Source organism: Catharus ustulatus, chromosome 2 (genome assembly GCF_009819885.2).
Source record: "Catharus ustulatus isolate bCatUst1 chromosome 2, bCatUst1.pri.v2, whole genome shotgun sequence".
Taxonomy (NCBI): Eukaryota; Metazoa; Chordata; class Aves; order Passeriformes; family Turdidae; genus Catharus; species Catharus ustulatus.
In genome coordinates this window covers 59,580,099-59,598,542 of record NC_046222.1, presented here as the reverse complement: position 1 = coordinate 59,598,542, position 18,444 = coordinate 59,580,099, and the positions used below count along the sequence as shown (strand labels likewise).

At 39.2% G+C, this 18,444-nt stretch overlaps 1 protein-coding gene across 9 annotated transcripts in view; it reads left to right on the top strand.

The window, feature by feature from the left end:
* LRCH1 (leucine rich repeats and calponin homology domain containing 1) overlaps positions 1-18,444 on the top strand; it is a 120,046-nt gene that overhangs the window by 44,789 nt on the left and 56,813 nt on the right. For all 9 annotated transcript variants that reach the window (XR_004417015.1, XR_004417013.1, XR_006162930.1 and 6 more), the window contains exons 2-3: positions 11,569-11,713; positions 14,564-14,690. Coding sequence is in view for 3 of the 9 variants with exons in the window: in XM_033051608.2 (XP_032907499.1) it covers positions 11,569-11,713; positions 14,564-14,690 (272 nt within the window). In the remaining 6 variants the exon portion in view is untranslated. The remainder of the gene's footprint in view (positions 1-11,568; positions 11,714-14,563; positions 14,691-18,444) is intronic.

The following is an 18,444-nucleotide window of genomic DNA, read 5'->3' as shown; positions in this document are numbered from 1 at the left end:
CTGAACAGTGAGACTGTTCATGTGTAAAATTAATTTAAAATAAGCAAATATAGTATTTAAGTCTGTCAGGTGTGAAAAATAATCATCCTCAAAGTGCAAGCAAGTGAGCTACTTCACAGAAATTGGTTTATGTGCTACTTACACCAGATGGTAAGTGTGAGGTAACTCCTCTTTGAGCAGGTTACTGAGGCAGATAATGCATAGCATAACAGTGTCCTCTCTTCACACCCTGAGAGGAAAAAGTAATTAATAGCTATTAAAAGAGAGAATGGAATGAAAAACAAACCTGGACATTGCATTCAGCTTGTTTCTTCTTAGTGCTGTCTGTGGGCTGGTAAAGCTTCTAGGCCATTAGATTACAGTAATTTCACGAATACAAGCCGCACCAATTTGACTAAGATTTTGCTCCTAAACCGGAAATGCGGCTAATAATCAGGAGCGGCTAATACAACCTCAGAAGTGCCTGCCAGAGTGCTGAGCCGAGCAGCTGCAAAGTCGGCATTTTGCGATTGTTACAAATCGCTACTCTGTTGCACCGCGGGTGGAGCCTGGCTCCCTGTAGGCAGCACGGGGGGCGGGGAGAGAGGCGGGAGAGCTCTCTTTCCTCCTCTGCCACAGCCCAGGGGAGAGACGGGGGGGGCCCGGCGCCGCCATTGCCGTGGCCTGGGGAGGAGAGGGGGTACCCGGGCCGCCCCTACCGCGGCCCGGGGAGGGGCGGGGAAGCCCGCGCCGCCATTGCCGCGGCCCGGGGAGGGGGGGGGAAGCCGGCGCCGCCATTGCTGCGGCCCGGGGAGGCGGGGGGAAGCGCGCGCCGCCATTGCTGCGGCCCGGGGAGGCGGGGGGAAGCGCGCGCCGCCATTGCCGTGGCCCGGGGAGGGGGGGGGAAGCCGGCGCCGCCATTGCTGCGGCTCGGGGAGCCGACGGGAGCCCCGCGGAAGCCATTGCTGTGGCCCAGGGAGCCGACGGGAGCCCCGCGCAGCCATTACCGTGGCCCGAGGGGGGGGGGGGGGGAAGCACGCGCCGCCATTGCTGCGGCCCAGGGAGGGGGGGGAAGCGCGCGCCGCCATTGCTGTGGCCCGGGGAGCCGACGGGAGCCCCGCGCAGCCATTGCCGCGGCTCGGGGAGCCGACGGGGTGCTTTGTCCCCGCCCGCCGCCGCCGCGGCAGGAGCGGGGAAACTCCGTCCCTGCCCGCCGCCGGCGCCACGGGCGCGGGAAAGCTCTGTCCCCGCCCGCCACCGCTGCCGTAGGAGCAGGGGAAGCTCCGTCCCTGCCTGCCACCGCAGGGCAGCGCCGACCCGGGGTGACCGAGCCCAGTGGCAGCGGCGGCCGGCCCCGAGCGGCAGCGCCGGGCTGGGCCATCTGGCCCTGTCAGCGGCCCCTAGCGGGCCGAGCCTGCACAACCTTAGCTCAGCCAGTAAACCCCACCCTCCCGCGGTTCTATTACTAATTGCACGCAGGTCCTCGCTGCGAACGACAGAGCGGCTTATATTCGGGTGCGGCTTATCTATGGACAAAAACCGAAATGTTTGCCAACACCCAGAGATGCGGCTTATATTCAGTGCGGCTTGTATTCGTGAATTTACTGTACATCCTGCTGGTTTTGAGAACATCATGTGGAATTCCCCCATGAAGGTGCAAAGTGTTGACTTCCAAAGTAGACAGCTTTAAGAAAGAAGATCTCTGTAGTTGAAACAAGAGATTTGTATTAGAACATAATGGAAGAGTATGTCTTTGTAGGGATCCACTGCCTTCTTTGGGATAGAATGTAATTCCTGGTTTTATTTCACATCTTTTCCAGTTCTCCAATTTATAGAAGTTGCTTGAATGAAATAAACTTGTGTGCCTGCACATTTGTATACATGCAAATTAAATTTATGTATTTTTCAACTTTTCTTCTGAATTTGATGAAAGTAGTGGCCACTGTTCTTATTTCAGAAAAGAATTTCATAATCCAAGTCTTAGTTCTATTAGACATGTCTAATATAGCTGGCCTGAAGTTTTACCTGATCTCTCATCATTCCATGCTGATAATTAAAGTGTATCTCTGGTGGCAGAAACTAATCTTGAGGACTTTTCAGTATCAAGATATACTTTTTGTTTCCAAAGAGAAGGCAGGGAAAGCCCCACCCTCATTTGTGGGTGTTCACTCTGAAATTTTCTCTCATGTGCCAATAGAAACAGTTCAGACAGATGATGGAAATACAGTTCCTTACAGTAGAGGGATTCAGTTGGATTGTGTATGATGTAAGCACTTCAGTTATTTTCTCCAGTGCTCCAAATCAACCTACTATAAAGGCTAAAAATGGGAGACAGGTGGCAGTTTTAAAAGTTTTTAGAGTTGAATGAAGATTCTTCTTACTGCTACTGTGTCTGAGAAAACACCTGAAATATTTGTCCTGCACAGGTTGATGTGTACTATACTGGCATGATATAATCCATTGATCCTTCTTAGGGCTGGTTGTTTATTGAGGAGTGAAAATTAATGACTTGTATCCTCCCCCTTGTACCGAAGGCGTGAGAGAAGAAGAAATTCTTCATGGGCCATAAAGTGGGTTTCATACCAGATGCTATTGATGGTTGTTGTATTGATAGAACATGTTTGTTGCCAGATAATTTTTCTATCTGATAATCCAAGTGTTTGGCTGCCTGTAGGGGTTTGCGTGGCAGAAATACCCACATGGGAGCAGTTCTTGTACTACAGTATGTGTGAAGGACCTGTGTGGGAGAAGTTAATGAAGGACTGCAACCAATGGAATGAACCTGTCTTGGAGTAGGGGAAGAGGAGGAAGGAGTGGCAGAAACAAAGTGTTTATGCACTGATCACAACTCCCATTCCCTGTTCCCCTGCACCACTGAGGGACACGGAGGCTTGGAGAGATGTAGGAGAATCATTAGAGAGGTTTAGTCTGGAAAAGGAGTAAAAGGGAAAGGTCATTTTAGTTACTGTTTCTCATGACCCTACTCTCTTATTAATTGGCAATAAATCAGATTCCTCAAGCTGAGTCTGTATTTTGCCCATGATAGTGAGTGGTCTCCCCTGTCCTTATCTCAATCTATGCGCTTTTGCTTTGTGTTTTCTCCCTCTGTCCTGCTGAGGATGGGAGTGATTGAGCTACTGGATGGGCACCTAGTGGCCAGTCAGGGTCAGTCCACCAAAGTCCACATCTGTCTGCACCCACTTGAAGGTCTGCAGGAATAATGCTGTTGTCTTACTGTATTTTTTTTAGGGAGTCTTATGCACTTTCATACCAGACTCATCTCCAAACAGGTATTTTTTAATTTTTTCTGATAATCTTAACCCCAAACCATTGTTATTCTAAAGAGGAAGAAATAGAGGACAAATTTAGAAGTTATATGTTGTCTCCTAAAAGCAGGTGCAATAATGAAGCAGAGTACTATAATAATCTTAATTTTTTTTTATTTCTTCAGACTTGTGATGCTCTTTGAACATGTTTCTTGCAGAGAAATTTCATTTTGTGTCCTTGGAACTGGAGTGTGCTATGGACATAATAATGAGAATATGCTAACCTTTTTCTCTCTCCTTCCCCTCTTATTTTCATACGGAGAAAACAAAAACCTTGAAGTGATGTTTGCATGAAAATTTGGGATCACTAGAAGAGCCAATTTATGCTACTGGATTGCTCGGAGCTAGTTAGTGCATTACCTGAGGAAAAAATGTTAGGGTGCATGTTTCTTGAATTTGACCATACTTTATTGCAGGTCACTGTGGAAAAGTAAGATATGTATTCCATTGTAGGGTGATGGATGGAATAGAATAAATAAGAATTGCTGGGGTGGAATGCAAGCAGGGTCTTTATATCAAATGTATCATCATTTTGGCCAAACGTTGCTATTGCTGTACTGCAGAGGGTTCAAGGATGCCTTGCATTCTTGCATCATCTGAATGAAGGTTGGGGAAAATTACAGTAATTTCACGATTATAAGCCACACCATTTTGACTAAAATTTTGGTCCGAACCTGGAAGTGCAGCTTATAATCAGGTGCGGCTTATATACGGACAGAGAAGGAAAAGTTGCTGTTTTAGTTTGGAGGGCAGGTGTCTGCTGAGAAAAGCAGGAGCTTCTCTTTGAAATGGAGAATGTAAACCCCCTCTCTCCAAATTATTATAATTTTGAAATCAAGGGGCTTTCAGGCAAAAATATGGGAATTAGGAATAACAGTTCATTTCTAGGGAAATTAAAATAGAAATACAGTACTACAAAGAAACAAACTCCAAACCCTGACAAAGTCAGAGTACAACCTGACACCCCGTCAGGCAGGGTGTTGGTAGCAGTCCCATTAAATGGTGGTTGCATCCTCCTGCAGTGACAGATGTGGTTCAGTTGAAGCAGTGCTCCTGCAGAAGGTGCAGTTTCCCTCTAAAGGCCCAGTGGTGATGTGGAGAAATCCAGTTTTCCTCTGGAGTCCAGTGAAGAAAGGGGCTACCTTAGTGTCCCAAAACCTCTTACCTCTTGGTAAGAAATGTTGGGCTCTTCCCCCTGGCTGGAGCATTTTCAATGGGATGCAGTAATTTTATCAGTCACACAGTGGGACTCAATGGCCATTAGCAGAAAATGACTGGCTGGAGGAAGGATGGGTTGTGAAAAGATAAAGAACAATGCCCTGCCTGGTTTCAATGGATGGCCCATTAGCAGAATATCTGCCGTTGAGATAAGGATCACTGCCCCCGCCCTCAACAGATGGTGATGGAATAGATACCTTTTATCACACTCTGTAATGTAACCCAAGACAGTTGCCGACACCCGGAAGTGCGGCTTATAATCAGGTGCGGCTTATAATCATGAAATTCCTGTACTTCAATGTGACTATTTCAGAATAGGCTCTTTTTAAGGGCTTAGCCCTGTTGGAAATCATCATGTGTATTTGCTTCCTGCAGTAAGGGTTGCAACTGAACAGCCACATTTGTAATCTTTTGAAAACTATGGTGGGTGACAGGTTCACAGGAGTGCCCAGGGGTGGTTCTAAAGTGAACCTTCCTGTGTCTGCCCCCTTCATCTGATGAGGATGGGCTCTGAAAGAAGGAGAAGTTCTTGCAGCGTGATGGCCAAGTCTGTGAGTTCAGGGCCCCCTCTAGTGGTGACATCTCTGCCAGGCTCTACGATTTGTTGCTCTCAGCCTGTTTTTATTCAGTCCGGGTTTTTTTCCCCTTAACCTCTAAGTACTGCATTTAGTTCCACTCTGTATTAGCCCTTTAACTTGCCCACTTATTATACACAGTGGTAAAGGAAAAATTTTTGATGTCTTAAATCTAGTGATTAAAAGGAAAGTGGATACAAAAGTATATGTATAATCACTTAGAAATTTCCTGTATCTCTAGTTTAATCTTAATTTAACTGTGGTTTGAGGTGGAGATTTTTAATGTTGGTTCTTAAATTAATGAATGCGAGACAAATGGAAATGGACAACATGCTGACAGTGCTCAAAATTTGTGCTTACCAAGTGTATGAGATGGCAGAGTTGCTTCATAATCTCTTCAAAATACTTGTCTTGCGAGGTCTGTGTGTTTTTATGTCTTTCTGCCTGAGAGAGATGCTGCACTTTCTGTGTATTTTGAGTCAGCAGCTGTACATCTGGACTCAGTCGTGATCAATGTTCAGATGCTATGGTTGCATACTATGGGATCACTGATGATGACTTTGCTAGGAATCAACATTAGAGCTACCCTGTTTTCAATCTGATGCAAGTTGTATTTTCAGAAAGAAAAACTTTGAACCTATGCATTATTCTCTCTTTTTTTTTCTAATAGGGAAGTAGAGTTTTTTTTTTACTTTACTGGGTGTTCTTTGGCTTTTGTTATTTATTATTCTGTTTGCTAAATAACTGAAATAGAAATGTCTCTTAGTGAAGAAATGCCATGCATTTTTTGGCGTAATTGTCTTGAGTAAAGCAGAATGCATTTGATGCTAGAGGTGGTAGAGATCTTTGCTGCCTCTTTTTCACTTGTGTAGCATCACTGTACTAGAAGTTCCTGAAAGCATTAAAGCTGGCTGTACACCCAGGTTATTATTCATAAATTCTGGTGGAGGGAGAGGACAAGTAGGTATTGTGCCATGAGTATGGAGGTAATGACAACTTGTAGGGCATGTCTTAAAAGTAGGTAGGACTTCATAGTTCTGTTAGTGTTTTCATGACTAGTGGATAGCATTTGTCTCTAGAATGGTGGATTTTCCTACCATTTAGGGGGAAGGCCAGAACAAAGTAATTGCTTCATTAGAGAGCATTGACATTTGATTGATTCTAGTAGGTGCATTTACATTGACTGTAGATGACTTGCCTTCTTTGCCAAAGTGGGGAAAAGCGTTCCCAAAGATCTGAATGCACTTTAAGTAGATGTTCCGAAAGGTGTCCAAGATACAGTGCCATGCTGTGGCTTCAGTTCCCACCTTGCTAATGAGGAAATACAGGCTTCCTCAAAACCTGATAAAACTATGGGGAGCTTACAGTATAACAGGAAGTGCTCCATGTGGTTATGCCTTTACAGACTTCTTTATGTATTTTCTAGCGTTCTTATTTGCATTACGAAATTAGGGTTGAACTTACTTTTTTTTTTTTTTTGCTTTTACTGTGAATTGTTTGAATTCCTTGTCAAATGCATTTCAGACATCTCATTTGAATACTTTGAATGGTATCTTGGTGCAAATGCAAATAGCTTTTTCAAAATGATTCCTGTCTTTTTTCAGTAAGTGCTGAATCCTACAGAAAAAAGGAACTTAGGGGCTGGAATTAAGGTTTTTTGGGCAACTTTTTTCCCTTTCGATATCTTGATTTCAGAACTTCATAGCAAATACAGATATTTCATATGTATATATACATATATTTTTAATTTTTTCCTGTTCAATGATAGATAGATACTTATAGCACAATTTCATTTTTTATCTTACAGGTTTGTGTACTAGAAACATAAACTTTAGTGAATTTGAGTAACATCTGAAATATATAAATCACTTATTTTTAATAAACTGCTTTCTTTGACATTCTTTATGATTTATGATGTGGTAGTGTATGTGCATATTTGTTTAAGGAATTACTTTTATCATTTAAATTCTCAAGTTGTTTAGTTCTCCCATGAAAAGCATGCAATTTTAATTTAATAATGTACTAATAACTGACAATATATTAATCACTGGAAAGTAGTAAAATTGGAACACTTCAGTAACTTTAGTGAAGGAAGTGTAACTATCTAACTTCTAATTTTACTTTGGATATTTTTGACAAAACTATTTTGGTTTCTCCAGTGCAATTTTTAAATATATAGTATATACATGTATAGTGGCACTTGGTTATCTGGCTGCAAAGTGTGAAGTCAGGAAGGCCCTACTCAGTGGTGGCTTTTCATTGTGGTGGAGGTTGTCAGAGCTGCAGGAATGAAGAGGTTTTGCCGCAGGGATGGGGGGCCAGTAATTACTGCTGTAATGGCAGTGTGATTCCTGGCCATGCAGCGTGCCTGTCACCAAACAAGGCTTGGAGTTTTCTGTTAAATGCTTATTTACCAGTGTGAACTTTTTTGCTTTTTATTGTTTGCTCCCAACTGAGGAAGTGCTTATTTTGTGTGGTTCCTGTCTGGCTTCCAACATAGTAACTTTTCTCATACAAAAACCGTGTCATTGTGCCAGAATTCTGCTGACGCTTTTAAAGATCAAGATTCCACCTAATATTTTTTCTGAACTGTCTTGCTTATTTTTCTGTGCTCTGTTACTTTATTTTGGAGTTCTAACAAACTTGTTCTTGGCAGGGAAAGATGAAGTAAAGCCAGATGTAGTTTGAAAATGTCTTGGTGTCACAAATAGTGAATGAATGGTGTATTTCATTTGAAACAGGAAGCTCACTCTGTTGCATGGACTCCCCCTGCCCCATTGTTTCATATTTGTGTCACCTATTTCATAATGGAAGGTACAGGAAATAGTGACCTCAGGTGAAACCTGCCTGTACTGTTTTGGGCAATCATGAAATGTCCTTCTGTTATTATAGATTTATTAATTCATTAGATCTCCCTTGTGTTGCATAGTATAAGCAAATTGTTCCAAATTCTTTTAAACACCAGCAAATTTACCCCTCTGTTCATTTTCATTTCTGTAGCAAAAGCCAGTCTGGACAGTAACTTTATTATTAGTGATTACCATTAAGTGTTATTCTTCGAATTAGTGATGTAAGGGGGATGTGTAGCTTAGCAGTCTGGGAAGTGTAGAGTTAAAGAATTGCAGGAAGAAACTAAAGGTTTGCCAACTAGTTGTTTCTGTACTTTAAAAGTATTTTCAAAAGTTGTTGAAAAGTGTAGTTTCTGCATTCTTCCTTTTCCCTAAATAACCCAAGAATGCTTTCGCAAAATATTATTCAGAAAGTTTATGAATGGTGACAAAACCAAGATCTGTGGATACTGTTTTTCTCAGTATGTTCAAAAGGTTCTGCAGCTTCCTAAAGTCTTGACCCTTGTATTTTATTCCAGAACTTGTATTGAAGGTTAACTCTGAGTTTTATACAGACTTACTGTAGGATGCAGAAACTTGAGGCAAAAGCAACTTCATATAAAGTGGTATCAAAATAATTGTGTAAACTTCAGAGGTTTCTCTACATGTTTGTATGGGCTTATAAGGTATGGTATAAAACTGTTATGGAGGCTGTTTTCCTTTCAGTTTCTTAGAACATGTGCTTTCCTGTGTGGCATTTTCAGAAAGTTGCTAAGCCTTCTTCACAGCTGCATCATGTTCAGAGGCTCACATTCTATCTAGGATTGTATAAAAGCAATCTGTTTTCTTCTTTAACTTCCATATGATCAGGGAGGTCTATTTTCTGGCAAAAGTTATACCACTAGTTAAAAATGTGATGGACATTCTGTATGTCAGATTCCATTCCAGCACTGTGTTCTACAAAGGCATTCAGATTTCCTATTAATGATACCTTCTATCAGTAAATTATAGTTAAAAATTTCTCCTTTTCCTATTATGTTACAACAGTGTAAATAAAACATGCAGGTTTTATTCCTCTGCCTTGTAGTGTGAATGCATTCGATTTTTAAAAATTATTTTTATTGTCATCATAATCATTATTTAGGAAGCAATATTGTAGATACAAGTGTTGAAATTATCTTACTGTGATAACTAGACAGCAACAAATAATTGACTTCTTTTGTTGTGCATGTAGTGTGTCCTATAAGCCATGGTCCTGTGGATGACAGGAAGGGATTTGTCTCTTATGATCTGTGTGGTTTTGTTTTTCTTTCATCAGTTTAACAGAATTAAAACCTTGAGAACAAAGGATAATAATGAGTAATAAATAATAAATAACGAAAAAAGTATTAAAGGCATTTAACTGTTAGTAATGTATGTTTTAGGAGTGGGGTCAATCTGGTTGCTGTTTTGCTTTTTTGAGATACTAGAATTTTTCAAGAGTGAGTCAAATATTGTGGCAACAGTCTTTTATCTGATGTGAAGATAAATGAGAGCAGGCATGAAGAGGGAGTTAAGGTGGCAGGCTGCAGTTTTAGGAGCTTGTGAAGAAGTAACATTTTAGTGTTCACAGGTTTTGATCTGTGCATCACTGCAGAGGGATCAGGTGAAGGATGGGTTGTTACTCTCCATCTGGTGCCATAGAGGTTGTTTTCACCCTAGATGGAGTGTTCACTCATCTGGATTTTGTTGATCCTTCCACTTTAAAGGAGAAAGTGAGCAGGATGATCCTGGCAATGTCACCACAGAAAAACATGATTTAAAAAGAGTAAAGTTTTCTTTGCAATTGAATTGTAAAATATTAATAGCCTCTGCATGATTCAAAAGTTACTGCATGGCAGTCTTCTGTTAATATCTGATAGTAAACATAGCTAGAAAAACAGCAGAATTCTTTTGGAATTCTGTGCTGGTAAACAAGTGCTCTCAGGATAAATAGAAAACAATAGAAAATTAAAGCACTAAACCAGAGGAACAATGAAGAGCTTTCTCCTGCTTTGAAACAGTAGTAAAGTCACTCAACAGGGAATGCTCTATGTTTGATGTCAGAAATTAAGGGGAGCAGAAGCTGAGGTAATGCCACATGTAACCACCGTCAAAACCTGGTAAGAGAAAGCAGAGCAGTTAGAGTTGCTGTTGTATAGTCACTTAGAAGTGAATAATTTTGGTTGAGGTGCTCAATTCAATTGTGCTACCATTAGGGTTGGCAGAGCTGCTCTCAGTTACTGCACCTGTAAGCCATCACAATTGTCTTGGTAGGAGTTGGAATAATGAAGACAACTTATTGTTGGAAGCAATGAGATGAAGCAAAGTAGAGGCTGACAAGAATAGAATGTGCTGAATTTCAGCTTGCGTTGCAGGAGACAAGAACAAAACTACTAAATCCTTTTGACTCATGATAGGTTTGAATTCAAGCTGTGCTTCTGCAGCACAAACTTCAAAGGAACTTAAAAAATTCTTCAGACTTCTACCTGTTTGATCACAAAAAGCAAAAATATTATTTATGGCCCTAAAGATAGGATACTGATCATCAGGACTGTGGAAATAATCCATACTTTGGCTGCTTTTTCATATTAAGTTTAAGTAAGCTTTGAAATAGGCTTTGAAGGATAAGGTACTACGCTTAAAATAGCAGCAGTGAAGTGAGGAGATAGATCATTAAGTTCTACTTTTTTCCTTACCATCAGACATTTCACTTTTTGTGTAGGGTCATTCCTGTTCCTTCCACTTAGCAGGTGATCATTCTTCAGGACAAGTCATCTGGCTGGTGACATAGTAGGTTGCATTTGTTTAGTTTCTGAGGATAAGATACTTGTTCTACAACACTACTAAAACAATTATTTGAACCCTGATGATTCACTTGAATACTGGTATGCACTGTTATTTTATGACTTCAGCTCACATCAGTATTAGGATACCTCATTCTTCATACGGTGGTAGTTAAGTAACAAAGCTCAGTAACATTTTTTCCTCCTTATTTTCCTTTGTGTCTGTGTGCTTAAATGGGAAATAAAGAATGAATAACTGATCAGAAGTCAAAAGCTTTTGTTCTATGGGTGCAAGCAGTGGCTTGGAGGATTGTAATCCATTATTGTTGTCTTGTATGTACTTCTATAAAATCCATTCTTGAAGACCATCACTGTTTCTTTAGGTAGCATTCATTTATAAATGCTTTAGAGCCAGAAAATACAGGTCAGTTGGAAGAATTACCGAATTATTAATTTATTCAAAGAAATTGAAAATGGAATCCTGGTTGCTTGTTTTCTCTCAATGCTATCCTTTGCAGATGTCTAACTGTGTATTGGCTAGATCTTTGGGTATATTATATGGGCTTTGGAATCTGTTTGCAACTATTTCCTCAGCATATTGAGTCCTGCAAATAATTAGTTTTTATGAGACCAAATAAATCCTAATTGAATGTTTGCTCTTTTATATGCAGCCTGTTCCATTTCAAAACTGTAAAAGTTTGCCCTAGCTTTACTTAGCATAATAAAGATACTGATCTAATTTGCTGTCCCAATGTAAATTATATTTATTCACTTACTTTAATAAAGTGCAGCTTTTCTAATGGTTCAGAAATGTATTTTCTTTTTTTTCTGTTTTCAGATTTATCCAAGAATCGGTTAACTGAAGTTCCTACGGAGTTGTGCCATTTTGTGTCATTGGAAACACTAAATCTATACCACAATTGTATTAAAGTTATACCAGATGCCATAGTAAACTTGCAAATGCTAACTTATTTAAATTTGAGGTAAGTTTATCTTTGCCACTTTTTTGTTTATTTGCAAATATGTAAAGCTTTTTTTGTCTGCGCTTTTTAAGTTTCAGGAACAACTCACTGCATTTTTTCATATTGCTGGAAAGGGTAATGCAAAAGCTCATTGGCTGCAGAGACAGCTCTGTATGAAGGCATTGTAAATGCCAAAATGTAAAAATAATTATTAAATAAGCAATATTAATCCAGTTCTTAATCTAACAAATCCAGAATGCTCAACACATCCATATGGTTGTATTGTTTTAATTTACTTCTGATGACAAATTTTGTAAAGCTTGACTTACATTTTGCAGTTAAGGAGATAGAGAGGCAGAGGATTTCTATTTTTGTCCATGAGGAATGGAATGGAAGAGTGTGATACTGTATCTGTCACTAGCATAGTCATATTATGAAAGAAATCTAGCTACAGCCTTTTTTAGGAGTAAGTGGCAAAGAATTAGACATCTTTGCCACGCAAAATTTTTGCCAGGCAAAATCTGTGCGAGTACTAATCAGTACAGAGAATTGCTGTTAGTTCAAGTGCAGTTGAATGCACATGTGCTCTTGATGCAAGGCAGGTGAAACCTTTTTCAGTTGGAGCAAGGTGTGGAGTTTTCTTTGCAGTTAACTGTGTAAAAACAGTAATGTGATGATGTAACAGTCTGGTCTATGCAAGAATGAGGTCTGAATAGGGGGTGAAGTGGTTCTCTTGGCCTTTTAGATTCAGGGAGTGAAGGTTTGATCATCAGTTTTATCAACACTGAGGATCTTTCTCAAGTCTGTATTACTACTGTACTGCAGTTTTGGCCACTGTGGAACACTATATTGGCTCTAAAAATTGAAGTGGAATAATGTGTCCTGAGTATCTGCGCACAAGAAATAGGACTTGCAATTTTGAATTAGTGTTAGATATACCTAAAGAATTTAAAAACTGGATTAAGTTATTGAATATGCATAAAACATCTTGTTAAATTAGGAATTAGAATTAACTTGGTTAAAACTTGTGAATTAGAACTCTGTATAGTGATACAATCTGAGTCAACACAAAACAATAGTAGATTTTATATCACATATGACAGTAAATTGAACAAAATAAAAGGAATTTTAGAATTTTATTAAGTAACTGACATTTCTCTCAGCTTAAAATCTCCTCTTCACTTGAATGTACTCTTCCCTATGTTAGTTGGACATAGTGAACAGTCTCAACAAGGAAATACATTCTTGACTTTCTGACCACGTTGTTTGTTGGCAAGAAATACATGATAGATTTAAAATGCATGTCTTTCTGCCTGTTACCAGCAGAGCCCATATGTTGAATAGCATTAGAAAGTGATGCCAAGAGATCTATATTTAGTCTTTGGCCCTTGGTGGATACTGTCCATGTTTTATTTAAAGAAATTCCTTTGAAACTTAATGATGACTTATTACTTGCTTGCCCTGGTTATGTTCTTTTCCTTATCTCTTAGTGGGTTGCTTCTGAGTTCTGTGGAGCTTAAAAATTGTTTTTACTTATTTTTTATCTATGTCTGATCTCTGGCATAGGGTTACTGTTTTAGAGTCTAAGGTTCCTCAATTTGAGTTCTTTAGAACTTGAAAAAATATTTCTAAGTAATTTTTTGAAAAAGTTGTGTCATGGTCTTCTGTAAGGACACTAGAATTAAGAAACCTGGCTCCAAAATAAGCAATGATACATTTTTTTCAGCTGCTGCTGGTTAGTAATTGGATTTCTCATTTTTATTTTCTTTGGGATATCGATATCTCTTTGTATCCTGGGGTGTGCAACAGAGATATGATGGTAGTTTGCTTTGTACAGCATTTTGAGACTGTTATGTGGAGCATGAAAATGCATCTCTGTATGCAGCTTTGTAGCACACTGCTGGATTGGCAGTTGAAGAAATGCTTTGCAACTTGTGGAATTTGAATTTTTGTTTGTTTTTGTTTCATCTCAATATTGCAACTCCTACTGAAATTGCACAGGACAATTTTTACCATGTGTTTCCGGAGTTCAGTCATCTGTCTTTGCTTTCTGAAACCTTAACACGTAGACAGGAGCTAATTAAAATGGTGCCACTTTAAGTTACTGTTCATTGTTTTACTGCAGGTTAGTAATTGTAAGAAATCATAAGAATTAAAGAAAACTTTTAAATATTCTAGGAGAGAGTAATTACTATGTTATTCTGATGAGCATAAAAATTCTTTGGGGAACTGAGCCACAAGTTACTATTTTTAGTCTTGTGGACATCGCAAAGGATCATGACATTTATCATCTTTAAGCTCTAGCTTGTGAATCTTGGGAAAAATGAACCACTGGTAGTTCCAGAAATTTTTTCTGTATTTACCTGGGTTAATAGCACAGAACCAGAGAACAAGATGTGCCAAGTAATCTTCAACTATAAATGTGCTTTAAATTAATTGAGAAAATAACCATTTTGTCTGTGATTTATATATTTGTCTTTCAGCTGTAAAAAAAAAAAAAGGCATCCATTTTAATGGCACATAAAACCACAGGAATGTTTAAATACTTGCAAAATACTGTCTCAGTTGACTTTCCTGTTTTCATTAGGAAAGGAAACAGCTGTTCTTTGTGCGACTAGCAGATTTGTTATAATGTTGCTAAACTGATAAAATGCATTTTTTCCAGAGTGGTAAATTCCTCAATATTGTTAGTCAATCAGGTGTTTCTGATCTGCAAGTGTCATCTTAATGATTGCCATTTGAAAAGTTCAGTTTTATTTGCATAAAATATGACCCATGGAAATGAAGAAATTTTGCAGCTCTCAGAGTTTCTGTGAGTATACAGTAGAACATCACTGATGGTTTTAATATTTTTGTTTTGTTTTGTTGCAGTCGAAATCAGCTTTCTTCTTTGCCAGCTTGCCTGTGTGGTCTTCCTCTAAAAGTCTTAATTGCAAGTAACAATAAGCTAGGTTCCCTTCCAGAAGAGATAGGTCAGCTAAAACAGTTAATGGAATTGGTATGTTACTGACTTTTTTTCCGCTTTTTATTTTGACTGCTTTTGAGTTTAAGTAGAAACAGTAAAATTCACTTTTCGCATATATTTGAACAACTGCTTAATAGTATAATGTAATTTGCAAAACTTAATTTAATTTCTCAAGTGTGTTGGCTAGCAGCAAAATAAGAATTTCCTTTATGTTCTTCAGGACTCTTTTAAATAACATCACTGCCCTCAGTTCATTCAAAGTTCTTAATCGTCACCGTTTTTGCTCACTGCTTGCCCTGGCTCCCTGTTTCATCAGGTTCATAAGTTCTGGCTCTACAAGGTTGTGCCCCCCTCTAGCACCCTCTCCTCCTGCTTCCTTTCTGTGTTGTTGCTGTCTGCTTACCATGCTGCATTCCACTCGTGATACTGGTCTTATCAGTTTATTTTCATTTTATTTCACTACATTTGTTATACAGCCTTCCTTTCCTGGAACACCCATCTAAAAAGATCCACAAAATGATTATACTCTTCTTGTTTTCAAAGCTGCCTACACAAATACTGTTTCTGCAAGCAGTAGATCATTTAGAATGTATTGTCCAGTCAATGAGAGTCTGAAAAATCAAAACTTATTTGGCACTATAGCATAACATTAATTTAATTGCGTGTTTGTGGAAAATATATATATGAGAATGCTTTCCTTTCTCTCCCTTTATCTTCCTTTGCTGTATATTGTAAGCTGAGACTCTGAATTCTTTATGAAAAAAAGTGTTTAGGTTATTTCTGTTAATTTTGACCTTTTGAGATACAAATTGACAAACTGCATTTTAATACTGCTAATTTATGCATAGTAAAAACGTAGTTTGAACTTCCTTCCATCTGCTGGGATCTCCACTGACAGCAGTTACCTTGCACACCTTTTCTGTACCTGAAAGTGTCTTCTTATCATGTTGTTGTTTTTATAATAGTAGTTCCTCCAGTAAATTATGTTACAGAAATTAACAACCTTGCTTGAGGCCCCAGTCCTGCTATTGATTCTTCATAGGCGGCATGAAGTGGCAACTGTGGAGCTTTTTCCTTCTGATACTCTTGAACAGCATGCTGTGTTATCAGGCTTCTGTTGTATGTGATAGTTGATGTGGCTGTTGATGAGGATGGTGGGGGTAGCAGTTACCTTTTCCTTTCTGAGTTATGACTGAGTTCAAGACAAGTTTGTTTTGTTTGGTGAGCATTATTAATTCATCTTATCAAATATTTTAATTTTTTGTGTGTGTGTGTGATGGGTTTAGTGAGAGTAACACAGATGGTTCTGATTTAATTATTCTCAAAAATGTGTTAGGTTATAGCACTGTTTTTTGTTGTGCTTAAAATAGACACAATAAAAGGTGATGGTTCCAGTTTTATAAATAATTTAAGTTAAATTTAGTAAAAAGTTTAATAAAAACTAAAAGCTTGAAAACAATGTTGATTATACCCAAAGCAAATTGGGTTTGCTTAGTTCAAGCATATAATGTGTTTATATTCTGGAATTCTGGATTTTCATGTTACTTTCCAGTTACATTTTAGTTTCAATGTTACTGTTGGTCATGAAGAACAAAACAATTCTTGCTCTAAAAGTATTTAATGTGAGAACTCTAGCTACATGTCACTTTGGTAGCCAAAAGATGTATGAGAAAGGTCTGATACTTGTTCTTTGTGATTTAGGCATTGGGAGATGGGGGCTGAAGGAAAAACAAGTTTTTCTTAATTTGAGCATGAGTCTGTTCAGATGACCTGATTACACAGTTTGATGCCCCCATGTGTGTTTGGTACATTTCTGGTGAAATGAGTTGCACTGTTTAACTGGAAATGACATAACTGTGATGTATTGGGAGAAGCAAATAGTGGTAGCATTGAGAGTGTGGAATCTGTGCTGGCATGTAGAATATAAAGCACTTTAGATAATAAGGTGATCATTGTTCTAAAATGAGTAAAAGAAACAAACAAAAAAACATTGAGTCATAATGCAGTTGTTACACAAAACATTCAGCTGTGTGAGAGTACTGCCAGCCTGAATAACGTGGGATTCAAGCAACAGCATCCCCCAGCCTCCTGTCAGGGGGTGCTGTTTTGGTGTGCACACTGTGCTGTTGCTGGCCTGGGCCAGGGGATAGACCCTGAGATGCCACCTGGCTCAATGCAGTTCTGGTATCAGTAGGACATTTCTGAGCAATCTCAAGTCTCCCAAATATTTCACAAACTGCATGCAATGAGATCTGGGTGTACATAGCAAAGGGTTTTTTTTATCTACCTTTTTAATACAAAATTTACCCTTATAGTCACTGCAGAATGATACAAGCATAATTTGCTGCAAATTAGATCTTTCCAATAAACTCTGCGTTTTCCCTTCTACCCTCCAAAATGGGGTAGGTAATGGTTTTCCTATTACAAGTATGTATTTTTATTACAGTAATTTCACGATTATAAGCCGCACTGAGTATAAGCCGCACTTCCGGGTTTCAGCAACTTTTCATTCTATGTCCATACGTAAACCGCACCTGATTATAAGCCGCACGTTACAATACAGAGTGTGACAAAAGGTATCTATGCTATCACCATCTATTGAGGGTGGGGGCAGTGATCCTTATCTCAACGGCAGATATTCTGCTAATGGGCCATCCATTGAAACCAGGCGGGGCATTGTTCTTTATCTTTTCACAACCCATCCTTCCTCCAGCGAGTCATTTTCTGCTCATGGCCCATTGAGTCCCACTGTGTGACTGATAAAATTACTGCATCCCATTGGAAGTTGCTCCAGCCAGGGGGAAGAGCCCAACATTTCTTACCAAGATAAAAACAGAGGTTTTGGGACACTAAAGTAGCCCCTTTCTCCACTGGACTCCAGAGGAAAACTGGATTTTTCCACATCACCACTGGACCTCCGGAGAGAAACTGCACCTTCTACAGGAGCACTGCTCCAACTGAATCACATCTGTCACTGCAGGAGGATGCAGCCACCATTTAATGGGACTGCTACCAACACCCTGCCTGACAGGGTGTCAGGTTGTACTCTGACTTTGTCAGGGTTTGGAGTTTGTTTCTTTGTAGTACTGTATTTCTATTTTAATTTCCCTAGGAAAGAACTGTTATTCCTAATTCCCATATCTTTGCCCGAAAACCCCTTGATTTCAAAGTTATAATAATTTGGAGGGAGGGGGTTTACATTCTCCATTTCAAAGAGAAGTTGCTGCCTTTCTCAGCAGACACCTGTCCTCCAAACTAAAGCAGCAACTTTTTATTCTTTGTCCATTTATAAGCTGCACTTCCAGGTTCGGACCAAAATTTTAGTCAAAATGGTGCAGCTTATAATCGTGAAATTATTGTAATTTCATACCTGTGGCATAGAATTAACACTGATATTGCATGCGGAAAGCTTTCAGATATTATTTTAAATTCAGGCTTCTGACAGCTAACTTACTTTGATGCTTGTAACATAAACTGTTCTCCCTACAGAATACATTGCCATTATTTGGTGCAAAAAAAATATTTAACTTAATCATGCGTCTACTGTTAGCCAGGAGAACGCAAAATTAGTGTGAAGATAATTTGGAGCTTACCTTCTGCCAAGGAAAAGTAATTAGGCAGAGATGGCTCAGTAATTTTACCCAAAACCATCAGATGTACAGTAAAATTCTATTTTCCATCCTATCGGGCCATATTGCATTTCTGCCTTCTGCAGATAACAGCCTTCTCCATCTCTGAGATGCTCCTATCTCATGTTGGAAAACTTCTAAATTTCTCACCTGGGATT